Source organism: Clarias gariepinus, chromosome 2 (assembly GCF_024256425.1).
Source record: "Clarias gariepinus isolate MV-2021 ecotype Netherlands chromosome 2, CGAR_prim_01v2, whole genome shotgun sequence".
In the NCBI taxonomy this organism is placed as follows: domain Eukaryota; kingdom Metazoa; phylum Chordata; class Actinopteri; order Siluriformes; family Clariidae; genus Clarias; species Clarias gariepinus.
The window spans coordinates 31,528,851-31,543,889 of record NC_071101.1 but is presented as its reverse complement, the minus strand read 5'-3'; the positions used below and the strand labels follow the sequence as shown (position 1 = coordinate 31,543,889).

Genomic DNA, 15,039 nt, shown 5'->3' with positions numbered 1-15,039 from the left:
AGCTGCCACTTTTTAGTTGAAAGTTTTAAATACAAATTTTATAATGCCCACATGACATCAAACATTGCCCTTGTTAATATTTAAACTTTTTACTATTTTAGCTATTACTGTTTCATTTACTTCAAAATAACATTAAAACAAGCATAAAACGTTTATTTATTTATTTATTTTTATATTGTTGACTACATTTGGGCCGTGAAACGGGGTCAACCCTAAGTGCACAGGCGGCACCATAAAGCACGGACTCAAGGCGAGGTCTTACGGGAAAACATGGGAAGGAAAATGTTAAAGAAGTGAGGAAAGCTCGCTCTGACTCTGCTCTCCGCGGATGGCCGGACCGGCCCCTCCCATCTCTCGCTGATTTGAAGTCCCTGGGGTGCGTTGCATTTGCCCCGCTTGCATGCCGCAGTTCCGCGTTTTTGTGCGCGCGTCGCACTCACATCGCGTAGTAAAATCCACTGTAACCCAACAAACCCAGAGTATTTTAGAGCGCGGGGTGCAAACCTGGGATCATTAGCAAGGATAATTCACCAGCTGTGTCTAATTCCGCGGCCCCGCTGCTTCGCATATCTGAAGGGGAGGCCGCCTAACCAGTGACCGAGGAGCGATATTGATTTGGGCACACGCCATGACAGGCTTAAAAAAAACTTTGTCCTCAAAAATTTAACAGATGAGGACTCAGATTAATGTGCAAAAACTATACAATAAAACTATATAAGCTACATGGCCTTTATAAGACTCAACTTTTATTTAAGCGCACTTACAATAACGAAATGTTATGATTTTGTAAGTGTTGTAAGGTGCGCTGTTCTATACTGTTTTTGGTGAACTTGAGCGCGTCAGAAAATGAACGCAAAGGTTTTTTAAAATGTTCAGAGTCAGTCTGCTTGCTGTTTTCCCGACTTATTCATAATCATTAGTCTACTTCTGCGGATGCATTTTGGAAAACTTCATGCATGTGGTTTAGCGCTGATTTAGACTAAGGAGTAAATTAAAAAGGGGGATCACGATGCCGAATCGAAGCCCTGAGCCCAAATCCATTTAAATTAAATCGACAAATATCATAAGTAAAAAACAATAGCCCACGTTTAGAAAACGTTTATGAATTCTTTCCGACATGAGTTGGTCCGGTGTTATGCGCAGAGCACCGGGAGATTTCCTGAAGCTCCGAAATAGCTGGGGCAGTTTTTCTAAATAGATGCTATCTTTAATAACTGATGGAGGTTTTGAGCTGTATACACACACATTCCTGTCTAAACAACTCTTAAAACTACACCTGTGAAACAATAACAGTAATTTTCCAACATTTTGCAGGCTGCCATTTGGAGAAACGGAAGAATAATGAATAAACCAGTTGTTGGGTCAAAATAACCCAACCAGGTGTTCATTTGTAAACTACATCTCATATGAGCCAACATGAGCAACGCAACAATGTGTTTAAAGTACCTGAAATAATCCAGAACTTAAAGGGGTCATACAGCACTACATGCACTATTTTAAGCTGTTTGGACTGAACTGTGTGTTAGGAAAATGCGTACACAACCACTCTACGATGATAAAGAGCCGCCCAGTGGTTTTCTTTTCTTTTATTACAGTAACATCCCCCTTCTGAAATCAGGCCAATCACAAATGCCTGTCGATGTGACGCCAAACCGACAGAGGCCGCTCCTGCACAAGTTGATTGACACTGGTGTTTTAGCAAAGACCCGCCCCGAGTGAGAAGAAACTGTCGGCCATTGTTTTTCGCCGCTGGAGCAAAATGTTGCCTAAGCGAGTGTTGTGTACAGTTGTTGGGTGTAATAGCGAACACAGCAGTCGTCATTCACTACCTAGGGTTAGTGACCTAGGGTACCTACCTAGGGTTAGGTATCTGAGCCACTGAGGACGCAGTGGCTGAATTTAGTTTTTGAAGCTAACGTCCCCGCTGATTTACCTAAATGCGTTCATGTTTGCGATAATCATTTTTCACCAGACTGCTTTATAAACGGGGGTCAATATAAAGCAGGTTTTACTAGGAAGCTGCTCCTAAAAATGGATCTGTACTAATGCTTCATGTTCCTGCTTCATCTTTACCAGGCTCGGTGAGTGTAATTTATTTTACTATGACTCTTTGCAGATCGCCTTTTCTAATAATCACGATGAATGCGGAGTGTAAGTTAACTTACACTCTCATAAAACATGGTTATGGCTTCTTCTCTGTGTACATCCGTCTCTATATAATCCCTAATCGCCCGTTTATAATAAACAATGCATTAAGGTGATTGTCTAGTTGCAAACTGTGTACGTAGTCGGAAAACTATATTATGCTTACCTTTGTAACGTTAGATGGTTTATAACGATGTCTGTCGAAGATTAAGAAGTCATGTAAACACATCAGTAAACACATCGCGTCCGTATCTCTCTCGGTAAGTTTCTCCGCTTTTTCTTGTTGTTGCTCGCGGCAGCGCAACAGCCCGTTAATTCATGCCCATGCAGTGATGAGAAAGACAAATCGAGTCGATGCATGTCCATTCTTTTAATTTCTGCGTTGTTAGGCGATATTACAAACTTCCGCGTAGGTTCCGTACTTAAATCAAACCAAAAACGACTGAAGAAAACAGGCTCGGGCTCCATATTCCATAGGTTTCCAGTTTGGACTGCATTACCCACAAAGCACTGCTTTGGCAATGCTTTGTGGGTAATGCAGTCCAAAGCATTGCCCGCACTGGACTACACTTCCGTGGCTATACCCCACGTGTCACGCCCCACAGAACTGGGGGCGGGCTCAGCAGAGGTCATGAGCATTTAAATTAGCATGTACTGAAACAGGTTGCTGAGAACAGAGCTAGTTTTTACCAGGTAAAAGTAGTGGTTTTTTTACACAATCCTTTTGAATTTTTAATTAACGTATAATACAAACTTTTCATTAGGACCCTAAAGATCATATTAACATTTAATGAAAAATATGATGTGTAGGACCTTTAAATAACAATAAACAGATACAGAGATACGCAATATATAACAGTCACTATTGTATTTACGGCAACGAGCGAAAATGTCACTTTGCGGCTTATGGCGGCCATTTTAAATTGCAACTCATTTATTTTGGCCGCTGACGTTTTTACACGGCGGTGAGCGTGACGGTAAAAACCATTCCAATTGGGTAACTACTGTACATGATGGGGAGGGAGGTGGCTAAGTGGACATCATATCAGGTCTCCCTACTGAAAGCCCGACTATGGGCAGCAAGAAAAAAAAGCACACATCTAACTTTGTACAGCAATGTAATTAGTCAAATCATACCACAAAATGCTACAGGGTAAACTACAGTTCATTTATAATACTGTGAATATATATTGTACCTTACAGTTTATTTCAGAAAACTTTACAATATTAATACTGTGAATATATACTGTATTGTACACTTTAGAGATAGTGGAAATACGAGGGGCATTCAAGTCAAACTGGGACTTTTGATTGTGCTGATATCAGAACACATCTTCATTTTTATATTTAATGCCCTGCTAAAACTAAAGCACTTATCCCAGCATTTCGCTAGTGCTTGGATGGCGTTAAGGTAGAAATGGCCCAATCCTTTAATAGCCCAAACAGGTAAAAATCAATTGAAGTTCTCCTGGTACCCAACGTGCATTCACTTTCTGGAAAAGCAGGTCTTCTTAAATAATTATGTGTACTATTCCCACAGACAGGTGCACCTCTTTCACAAGTTGGCGACAAGTTATCTGTCAATTTTAAAGGATCAGGTGTTCCACTGGCTAATTTTTCACCAAAACTATTTAAAACTAAACTAAACCCATTAGATGTCACTGTGTTTTTTTGTATCGATACTTATACAAAAAACTGGAATCAAGGCCGATTCGAAGGTGTTTATACTAAAGTAGGTAAAGGGGGAAAACATTGTTTTTTTTTCGAAGTAAGAATGTTAAAGAAAGTAAGCTTGGTTGTTAATACTTATTTTAAATAGATGTAAAGTTAACATTATCAAATTATTAATAAATGTAAGACTGTAAGACAAGTAATGATTTACTTTTCTCCTGGCCATTTGTACCAACAATGATCACGCTCTACGATAGCTCATCAATGTTGATGGAACACTATTTTGCCCAAGGCTTATTACCAACATCCAGTAATTATATCCATATGCAGTGCCACTTTACTTATATTTATTGTTTCAGTTCTTTTTTCCCCTTATATCCAATTCATTTTATTACTGTTATGTATACATTTTTGGGTGTTTGCACTACTCTGCTACTTTTATTTTATTCCAGTCTGCTGCGAATACTGTATGTGCTTACAAAATTACACTTTTAGACTGTAATCTAGTCTAACCTAATTTAATAAGTATATTTAAGTAGTATAATAATACTTACAGAAACAATAAAGCCTGTACAGAAGCAAACAAATGTATGATGTTAGATTATTTATGTGCTTTCTATAACTTGTAAGCTCAATAATTGTAAAAAAGATAAAAGAAAAAGTCATAAATACGAAATACAGGGGAACCTCGCATCACAAGTAACACAGTTTGCGAGCCTTCCACAAGAATTTCTTATTTTATTTTGTGTCTAAGTGTAGTGACCTTTCTTTAGTAACTGTACTGCAACAATGGACCTTGTAAAGAAAAAGCTTAAAAAGGCTGTAGCAGTGCAGGAGATGAATCTGTTTAAACGACAATGCAATGTCACATTTCCACGAAATCCATTAAAGGTGGCAAAAAAAAAGTGTCATTAGAGAGGTTCCTTGTTAAAGAAGTTGTGCGCGCACGTGTGAAGGTCATCCTACACAGTAGACCCCTCCCTTCTCCTCTCCTCTCTCATCTTTCTTCAGCCACAATTTTTTTCAAATGTAAAATGCAGGTTAATTTGTTTTATTTTTACTAAAATAAATAAATAAAAAAAAAAAAAATATATATATATATATATATATATATATATATATATATATTTTATATAAATATTTTGGGTTGTGGAATGAATCATCAGAGTTTCCATTATTTCTTATAGGGACATTCGCTTTGATATACAAGTACTTTGGATATACAAGCACACTTTTGGAACAAATTATTAGGGTTAACTGTATTCAGGAACTTACCATAACACTTCAAATAACATACATCTGTGAAAAGACAATGTTACATTATTTATGTGCTTTTACATTAAACACATTAAAATAAATGAATGAAGATAAAATAACATCAAGTCTGCAAAATATTGACAATACAAAATTAAAATTGTAACTAATTTTTTTTAAATACACAATTAATCTATCAACAAATATTAAGTTTAATTAAGTGTAAAAGGCAGGTCAAATAAATGAACTTGGTAAAAAGAACACTTACCTTGTGTTGGAATTCTCCTGGTCACCAGTGGTCCTTTCACAACTTGTCCACTGCCCTTATTGACAGCTATGAAGGCAGTGTGTGAGCTGCTCACTCCAGACTGTTTGCTCAGTTCCACAACCCTGGCCTTCAAAGCCTCTTTATCAACTCCATCATCCTGCTCTTCCCTTTCCAGCGAGCGGATTAGACAACGAGCGCCCAACTTGTGGATGACCAGACTGTATAAACACACACACACACACACACACACACACACAAATGTCGCAGTTGTTTTGTATTAGTAAAGCAAAATATTTAGGTCAATACCACACATTCACGTGGCATAAATAAATATAAATATAAAATATTATAAAATAACATGAATGTTCCAAATAGTTTTTAAAGCTTAACTCACTAAACTGTTTAAGATTTTTGCACTATACTTGAATACTACCAATATATTATTAAATATTTAATATATTGCACATTGAATACTGAATATCTTTATTGTCATTACATGCTATGAATACAATAAAATTTAATCTCCCATTACAAAAATAAATAAATAAATAAATAAATCTGCTATTTGCCAGTTTATGAGCACAGTCCTTAAACACCCGTCTTCGGCTCTTATCTGGACCTGGGGCCTCTTATGCATTGACTATGTTAAGAAAACGAATTAGGTAAATACACTTAATTTAAAACATTACTCCAAACAGTGTAGTTACTCCCAAATCTAATATAAAAGAATCAGTAAGAGACTGATAATCATTAAACTTTTTTCCATTAAGGCGGCTTTTTTTTTTTTACCGTGTAGCTTTGCCTAATATTAAGTACTGTGAGCTGACTGACAGTTACAATATGCCAAATAAAGCCACCCAACCAGTCTTTATTATATGATTACACACATCTTAATCCTAGAGTATCATAAGATGAAAGACTGTTTGCTTGTACTCCTTGAAGCAGTTACCCGCTATTCTCAGTAGACATCATGGAGAAGTGCACAGTGTTTGAGACCTCTTGTTCTCCTAGGCGGTACCGCACGGATATCTTTCCATTGGCCTCTGGCTTCTGATAGTCCTAGGGGCAGAGAAAGATGATAATAACATAAAATGTGATTTTATGATAATGATTAGATCCAGAGACTTCCTAGAGGGACACTTGCAACTTAAATGATGTTTTGAGCTTTATTTTTTCTCACTCATGTGCATAAACAATTGCAAATTCATGGACTACTAAAGAAAGCAGTACATTTGATTTTAAAATTTGTAAAAAGTTACATTTTTTCCTGAAAAATAAGCTCTCACCTCTCCTTTCAACTGGGCATAAATCAGTGCTCTTTGACCATGGAAAAGTGTTTTAATTTGGGGACTCAGACGAGTAAAAGACAAACCAGCCCAATCCTCAACAATATCAATTACTGCTGGTTGTAAAGCAAAGCGAAGAGACTGCATTACCTAAAATTGAGAAAAAAATATATAAAAATAAGGCATGATTTACACAATGTAAAATGACCATAAATGAGAAACATCTAATAATTAAGGCCCAAGCACTATGACATCTGTACTATGTGCTATCTTACATGAGATTTGCTGCATAGCTCACACACTTGCACATATACATGTCAAACACAGTACACATTAAGATCGCACTGAGCTAATCAATTTTCACTATGCATGTAATAGGCTTAACTCAACAGGAATTCAGTTATTTGGGGTTGTTTTCAAAACGCACGCAATTGATTTTTATATAGTCCTTCTAGGGAATTTATGCTGCGAGCAACGATGATCGGCCCAAGCATGGCGATGCCTTAAATTTAGGCAGTAAAGTGGCTAATAACTTCCTGACTGACATCATATTAAGTGACATCACATTAAGTGACATCATCATCCGGGGCTTTTGGAGGTCTTAACATGCTCAAGGTTGTCCTAGGGGCAGAGAAAGATGACAATAACATAAAATGTGATTTTATGATAATGATTAGATCCAGAGACTAGAGGGACACTTGCAACTTAAATGATGAGCAGGCACAAAACTTGTCTGTGTGGCGATGGCGTAAGTGTTGCTGCAAGCAACAATAACTGGCTCAAGTGTCATTGCTGCCTGGCCACACCAGTAAGATACATTCAGCCATGAGGATGCCTTAAACTTGTGCCAAAAATGGTTCATGACTTCTCTGAGTGACATCAGAGTCCGGGGCTTTTTACAGGGCTTTGCACTCGGTTGGCGATGTGTGTTTAGAGGTCTTAAAAAACACAACAAATTGTGTGGTGCGCCATCACATAAGTTGAGCAGTGCATCTGGGTGGCCATGGGAAGTCTCAATATGCTCAAAAAGCACACAGGTTGTGTGGTGTGCCCGGGTGGCGATCGCATAGGTGCTTGGTCCCGCTCATCACTGCTTGCATCTACAGTATATTTTAAATTATTATAATAAAAGTGATACTATAAGTTTTTATTACTACTTTTTCTGTTTGTTTTCTTGTTGCTGTTAGAGAGCCTTACTTTGGCCTGCATGCGTTCAGTTCCTGTGATGAATTGGGCGTGGCCAGATCCATTCTCAGCCAATCCTGTAATTAGTGCAGAACTTGCTCCTTCACCAATCCCAAATGAGAAGCATCTGTTCAAACAAAGAAATGGATGATAAATAATATAAATACCTCTATGAGCCTCCTAGATATAGTAATCTATTAGGGAGAAAAAAGAGTTTTTGAGAATTGTTGTTTAAACCATGTTGCTATATTTTTCCATTCTAAATAAGTTAATGATAATCCTCCCAAAATAAATAAATATGTGTCTCTCTTAGTTACCTATCATGTGTTAGGTATATTCACAATGCTTAAATTATTTATACTTTTAGTCAATCAATATCCCAAAAACCAAATCTGTACAGTATACATCATGGATGTTTTAATCTTTAAAGAGTGCATACCTGTGAACATCAGCATTTCTTTTTACACAATGAAGAACATCTCTGGTATTTCCTACTTCACCATCTGTAAATATAAACAACTTAAAAAAAAAAAGAGAGATGAATTTGAAAATTCAGCGGAAAAAATACCAAGAAGTATCTAAAGTATCCATAATTAGTAATATTATTATTTCAGGTTGAAGCATGTGTCTGTCTGTATGTCTGTCTGTATGGCAGAACTCCTAACTTATTGCCTAACTTATTAACACAAAGAAGCTTTAATTTCAGGAAAATACTAAACTACTGCCAAAGTTCCATTAAATTTTGTCCAGCCAGTTTGATGCTGTGACAAAATCATGCCGGACAGACATACAAAATTGGACAAAATTATTGGTACCCTTTGGTCAATGAAAGAAAATATCTCAACAACAAACTGGTCACAGAAACAACTTTAATCTGACAAAAGTAATAGTAAATAAAAATTCTATTAATGTTAATCAATGAAAGTCAGACATTGCTTTTCAACCATGCTTCAACAGAATTATTTTAAAAAATAAACTCATGGAACAGGCCAAGACAAAGATGATGGTACCCCTAGAAAGACTGAAAATACCCCTAGAAAATAATGTGACCAAAGTGACATGTCAATTCAAGGTGTGCCCACTAATTAGCATCACAGGTGTCTACTATCTTGTAATCAGTCAGTGGGCCTATATATAGGGCTCCAGGTAGTTAATGAGTGTTGTTTGGTGACATGGTGTGTACAACACTCAACATGGACCAGAGGAAGCGAAGGAAAGCATTGTCTCAGGAGATTCGAAAGAAAATTATAGACAAGCATGTTAAAGGTAAAGGCTATAAGACCATCTCCAAGCTGCTAAATGTTCCTGTGACTACACTTGCACATATTATTCAGAAATTTAAGATCCACGGGACTGCCAACCACCCTGGACGTGGCTGCAGGAGGTAAATGGATGACAAATCAAAGAGACGGATAATCTGAATGGTAACAAAAGAGCCCAGAAGAACTTCTAATAAGATCCAAGATTAACTTTATGCTCAAGGAACAGTATCAGAGAATCAGACCATTTGTCGTTGTTTGAGCCAAAGTGGATATATGGAACACAACCAAGAAGGACACCATTGTTAAAAACAAATGATAAAAAAGCCAAACTGGAATATGCCAGACTACATGTTGACAAGCCATAAAGCTACTGGGAGAATGTCCTATGGACAGATGAGACAAAAATTTAACTTTTTACCAAGGCACATCAGCTCTATGTTCACAGATGGAAAAATGAAGCATATCAAGAAAAGAATACTGTCCCTACTGTGAAACATGGAGAAGGCTCTGTTATTTTCTTGGGCTGCTTTGTTGCATCTGGCACAGGGTGTCTTGAATCTGTGCAGGGTACAATGAAATGTCAAGACTATCAAGGGATTCTAGAGAGAAATGTGCTGGTCAGTGTCAGAAAGCATTGGTTTTAGACGCAAGTAATAATAAAGTTATTTCTGTGACCATTGTGAGTTTTCTTTCATTGCCCAAAGGGTACCAACAATTTTGTCCACGTGTGTAAAGACAGACAGAAAATTGTGCCGCAAAACCACAGGGGCCAATATAAATCAGTTGCATTTTAAATTCATTTGTGAAATGATTGCTACAGTAGGTAGTAGTAAAACTAAAAAATGTTACATTTAAAATACATTAAACTTTAAATATAAAAATAACTGGAAAAATAGAATAGACTTTCAGGGATTTTGTTGTATTAAATAATATTTATGCAGTATAATCAGGACCTCTTAATTAATTTTACGTCTGACTTAAATTAATTTAGTTTTGTTCTGACTTCTTAAGTTGTTTTAGTGTAACTGTTGTGTTACAATGTGAGACAATATTCAAATGCAAATAATGCTCCCTTCCCCACTTTTCCCACTCCTACTAATGTTTTAGCTAGTCACACCTATACATTCCGATTTCTCACAAAAAAGCAGGATTTACTGAGGCCTGGGGTCCGTTCTTCATATGTCTCAGTTAGCTGGATTGGATTGTTGTGGATTTGTCCTGATCTTGGATTGTTTCGTTCTTCGATGCGCTTCTCGCATTTGTTGTCATAGCAACATGACCCTAAGCTTAAACCTCCTCGGAAGCAGGTTTATTTCATGTAAACAGGATTAAGGCTACGCTCCTGGCGGGTTATGATTGGTTGAAATGGCGAGGTCACATCTGATTAGCTAAAGAGCACGACTGACGCGGACTGACTCACGTGGGAAAAGAAAAGTATCTTGCATATATTTCGCTATGAAATATTATATTAGAACATAAATTCATAGGTTCATTATTATCAAATATGATATTACTATTATAATAAGGCCTAGGCACGATACAGCCGTCAAGAGCATTAATACAAATTATTGTACAGTATAATTTTTATTTTGTAACACAATTATTTTTTAGGGGTTTGTCATGAATATGCAAATAAATATTTATATATAATAAAAATATATATATTTTTATAATGAAAAATTAGATAAAAATAAACAATGTAAAAGTATACAGTACATGTATTTAACAAATATACATATTTGTATGTTTTCATGTACAACATATATATTTTCATATTGCTTATTTTATTGTTTCATGTAATTTGTAATTTTGTAAATGTCATGCAGACTCGGAACGCGACCGGCACCAGGACCCGGAAGTGAAGCGGTCGCGAACCAGGAAGTATAAAAGGAGTAAACAAACCATAGCATCTTGCTCAGTCATTGAGTTTGGTCCATGTCTCGTCGGAATCGTTCGTTGAATCGTGAGTACTCACTTCATTGGTCTTGCTTTCTGATTGAGTGTGCATTTATAGGACGCGGGTTAGATTGTGTCTTTCCCTTGCTCCCCATTCGTGAGAGTCCTTAGATTAAAGAGCGTGATTATCCTGCCTACTCGTGTTCTTCCGCGTTTGGGTTTACCATTCACGCTACAAAGGGCTAACCGCTAAAGCTAAGTCTTCTGGTCACCTCAGGTTAGTTCTTGACAGAATGACTGAGCCTTCCGCGGTGAACCCAGCGGATCATGCGCGCCTCTGCGACGTGGTAGATCAGCACGCCGAGCTGATCAACAAGCTAACCGGGGAGATCGCTAATCTGCGCCAGGGCCTCCAAGACGTTGCGGCCTTGCGCCGCGAGGTCGCGGAGCTCCGGAAAGAGAACGCGGATCTCCGGGCGGCTGTGGATCGTGCGGCTAGCGGGCCTCCCGTCGCGGCGGCCGCGGCACCGCACCAACCCACCCCCCCTCCTTCCGATGTATTTTTGGCACTTCCGGATAAATGGGATGGCACGGACGGGAAATGTAATGTGTTTTTAACAGCGCTTGATCTGGTGTTTGAGTTTAATGCCACCAGGTACTCCACCGATCGGCTACGCATCGCGCTTCTGGTCTCGTTGCTATCCGGGCAGGCAGCTGAGTGGGCCACGGCAGTTCTCTGGGCGGATACAGACACCGCGCACTCATATAATGAGTTCACCCGCCAACTCCGACTCACTTTCGAACACCCAGCAGGCGAGGTGGAGACCGACACCAAGCTCTACCATCTGCGGCAGGGAGGATTGTCCATGAGCCGGTACGCAGCTGAATTCCGGACCCTCGCTGTACAGACTGACTGGGGAGATGCCGCGCTCCGGACATCTTTCTACGAGGGACTGGCTCCGCGCATAAAAGACGAGCTTGCCGGGCGAGAGCTTCCTGCCACCCTGGAGGGAATGATCCAGCTCACCCTTCGTATTGACCAGCGCATCCTCTCTCGCCCAAAGCCAGCCCCAAGGACCCTGCCGCCTGCACCCACCTTCTCCTACACCACACCACGACCACCTACTGCTCTCACCGCTCCAACTACTAGATCTGTCGGATCTCCACCTCCTGCCGTGGTTGACACCGGAGCCGGGGAACCCATGCAATTAGGACGCGCCTCCCTGACCGGGGCGGAACGCGAACGACGGTACAGAGAGGGGTTATGTGCCTATTGTGGGTCAGCGGCACATCACCGGGCGATCTGTCCATTTCGTCCGGGAAACGCCCAGCCCCGGTGAGTGCGAGGAGAGACTCACCGGGCCCTCTCCACCTCTCCACCACGACCAACGCCACCATCTCACGTCTCACGGTCCAGGTAACTCTCCAATTTGGCCACAAACGAGTTCGAAGTACTGCGTTCATCGATTCCGGTGCCGCTGGTAACTTCATTGACTCAACTTATGCCAAAGAATTGGGGATGAAGATCGAGGCGTTATCCCAGCCGGTTCACATCACTTCAGTGGACGGTCGGCCCCTCTCATCCAGCCCTATCACTCACCAGACCCAACTCATCACCTTCATAATCGATCAACACCAGGAACAGCTCCAACTTCACCTCACCTCCATCTCATCTCCTCCCATCATCCTCGCCTACCCGTGGCTGCTGCAGCACGACCCCCTCATTTCCTGGAACCAGAACCGTATCCTCCAGTGGGGACCGACCTGCACTGAACTTTGCCTACGGGCTCAGGCTGGGACGTGTTCCACGTCGACATCAACGCCATACCTCCCCCCTATCGTGACCTGGCTGGAGCCTTTTGCAAGAGAAGAGCCAACCATCTGCCACCCCATCGCCCTTATGACCTGGCGATAGAGCTTCAGCCAGGTTCCATCCCTCCCCGCGGCCATCTCTACTCGCTGTCGGCCACTGAGACGCAGGCTATGGAGGAGTATGTCGCCAGTGCCCTTCGCAATGGGACTATCCGGCCATCTTCGTCGCCGGCAGCCGCGGGGTTCTTCTTCATGAAGAAGAAAGGGGGCGAGCTTCGCCCATGCGTTGACTATCGGGGGCTAAACAAGATCACCATTAAAATCCGTCACCCATTGCCGCTTACCAACTCAGCCCTGGACGCCCTCTCTGGTGCCACCGTGTTCACGAAGTTGGACCTCCGGAGCGCCTACAACTTGGTGCGCATCAGAGAGGGTGATGAGTGGAAGACGGCCTTCATCACTACCACACTATGAGAGCCTGGTCATCCCATTTGGACTCTGTAACGCACCCTCGGCCTTTCAACAATTTATCAATGACGTCCTGAGAGACATGCTAGGCCGATGGGTGTTCGTCTACTTGGACGACATTCTCATATACTCGCACACCACTGAAGAACACATCCAGCACGTCCGGGCTGTTCTCAAGAGATTGCTCGCTCACCAACTGTACTGCAAGTTGGAAAAATGTGCTTTTCACCAGCACTCCACCACGTTCCTGGGTTTTGTTATCTCGCCCCAGGGTGTGGCCATGGACCCGCAGAAACTCGAAGCTGTTCGTCATTGGCCCCTACCCAAGACTCTCAAACAGCTTCAACGGTTCCTCGGGTTCGCGAACTTCTACCGTCGCTTTATCCGGGGCTACAGTACAGTTGCAGCACCACTGACCAGTCTGACCCAGATGCCAACCAACCGTTCGTTGTGGAGGTGGACGCGTCGGATGTGGGCGCCGGCGCTGTTCTCTCCCAGCGAGGTCCAGACCAGAAGCTACATCCTTGTGGCTTCTTCTCCAAGAAATTTAATCCCACTCAGCAGCGATACGGAGTAGGGGACCGCGAGCTGTTGGGCATAAAGTGGGCCTTGGAGGAATGGCGTCACTGGCTCCAGGGCGCCAGCGAGCCGTTCATTGTCTGGACGGATCACCAAAATCTCATCACCATTAGAAACCTCAAACAACTCAACCCACGGCAGGCACGGTGGGCACTATTTTTTGAACAATTCAACTTCCATCTGTCATACCGCCCGGGGTCCCTCACCTCATCCTTTCCACCTCACTCCCGCCGCCATTTCTGCATTCAAGGAACTCTGCCACCGTTTCACCACCGCCCCTATTCTGCTTCACCCAGATGCCAACCAACCGTTCGTTGTGGAGGTGGACGTGTCAGATGTGGGCGCCGGCGCTGTTCTCTCCCAGCGAGGTCCAGACCAGAAGCTACATCCTTGTGGCTTCTTCTCCAAGAAATTTAATCCCACTCAGCAGCGATACGGAGTAGGGGACCGCGAGCTGTTGGGCATAAAGTGGGCCTTGGAGGAATGGCGTCACTGGCTCCAGGGCACCAGCGAGCCGTTCATTGTCTGGACGGATCACCAAAATCTCATCACCATTAGAAACCTCAAACAACTCAACCCACGGCAGGCACGGTGGGCACTATTTTTTGAACAATTCGACTTCCATCTGTCATACCGCCCGGGGTCCAAAAACACCAAGGCCGACGCCCTTTCCCGACAACAGGAGGAGGACGCCCCCCGGGCGGACCCCGTGCCTGTCATACCCCCGTCACGTGTAATTGCACCCCTCCGTTGGGACTTGGAAACGAGGGTACGCCAGGCTCAGGCTGTGGAGACCGAACTGGCAGGTGTGCCGCCTGAACGACTCTACGTGCCACAAACCTTAAGATCGGAGGTCCTACAATGGGGCACTCCTCGCTCGTCGCCGGACACCCTGGGAACCGAAGGACCTGGCTCTTTATAAAACGGGCGTTCTGATGGCCCTCCATGAAGAAGGACATAGAGGAGTTCGTTCAGGCGTGCCCGGTGTGTGCCAGGGCCAAGGACCCAAACCGACCCACACCCGGAGAGCTGCAACCACTTCCCATTCCTCGACGGCCCTGGACACACATCGCCCTGGACTTCATCACGGGCCTGCCGGTTTCCGAAGGGAAAAATACCATCCTCACGATAGTTGACCGGTTCTCCAAGGCAGTACACCTGGTGGCCCTCTCCGGACTCCCATCAGCTAAGGACACCGCCGAGCTGATTCTGG

At 42.2% G+C, this 15,039-nt stretch overlaps 1 protein-coding gene across 2 annotated transcripts in view; it reads right to left on the bottom strand.

Moving 5' to 3' along the window:
• The window catches only part of LOC128505468 (von Willebrand factor A domain-containing protein 5A-like), a 119,070-nt gene that overhangs the window by 68,364 nt on the left and 35,667 nt on the right, over positions 1 to 15,039 (bottom strand). For both annotated transcript variants that reach the window (XM_053475909.1, XM_053475917.1), the window contains exons 9-14: positions 8,249 to 8,328; positions 7,822 to 7,936; positions 6,625 to 6,774; positions 6,288 to 6,397; positions 5,339 to 5,556; positions 5,092 to 5,115 (exon numbers count right to left, since the gene is read on the bottom strand). In XM_053475909.1, the coding sequence (XP_053331884.1) occupies positions 5,092 to 5,115; positions 5,339 to 5,556; positions 6,288 to 6,397; positions 6,625 to 6,774; positions 7,822 to 7,936; positions 8,249 to 8,328 (697 nt within the window). The remainder of the gene's footprint in view (positions 1 to 5,091; positions 5,116 to 5,338; positions 5,557 to 6,287; positions 6,398 to 6,624; positions 6,775 to 7,821; positions 7,937 to 8,248; positions 8,329 to 15,039) is intronic.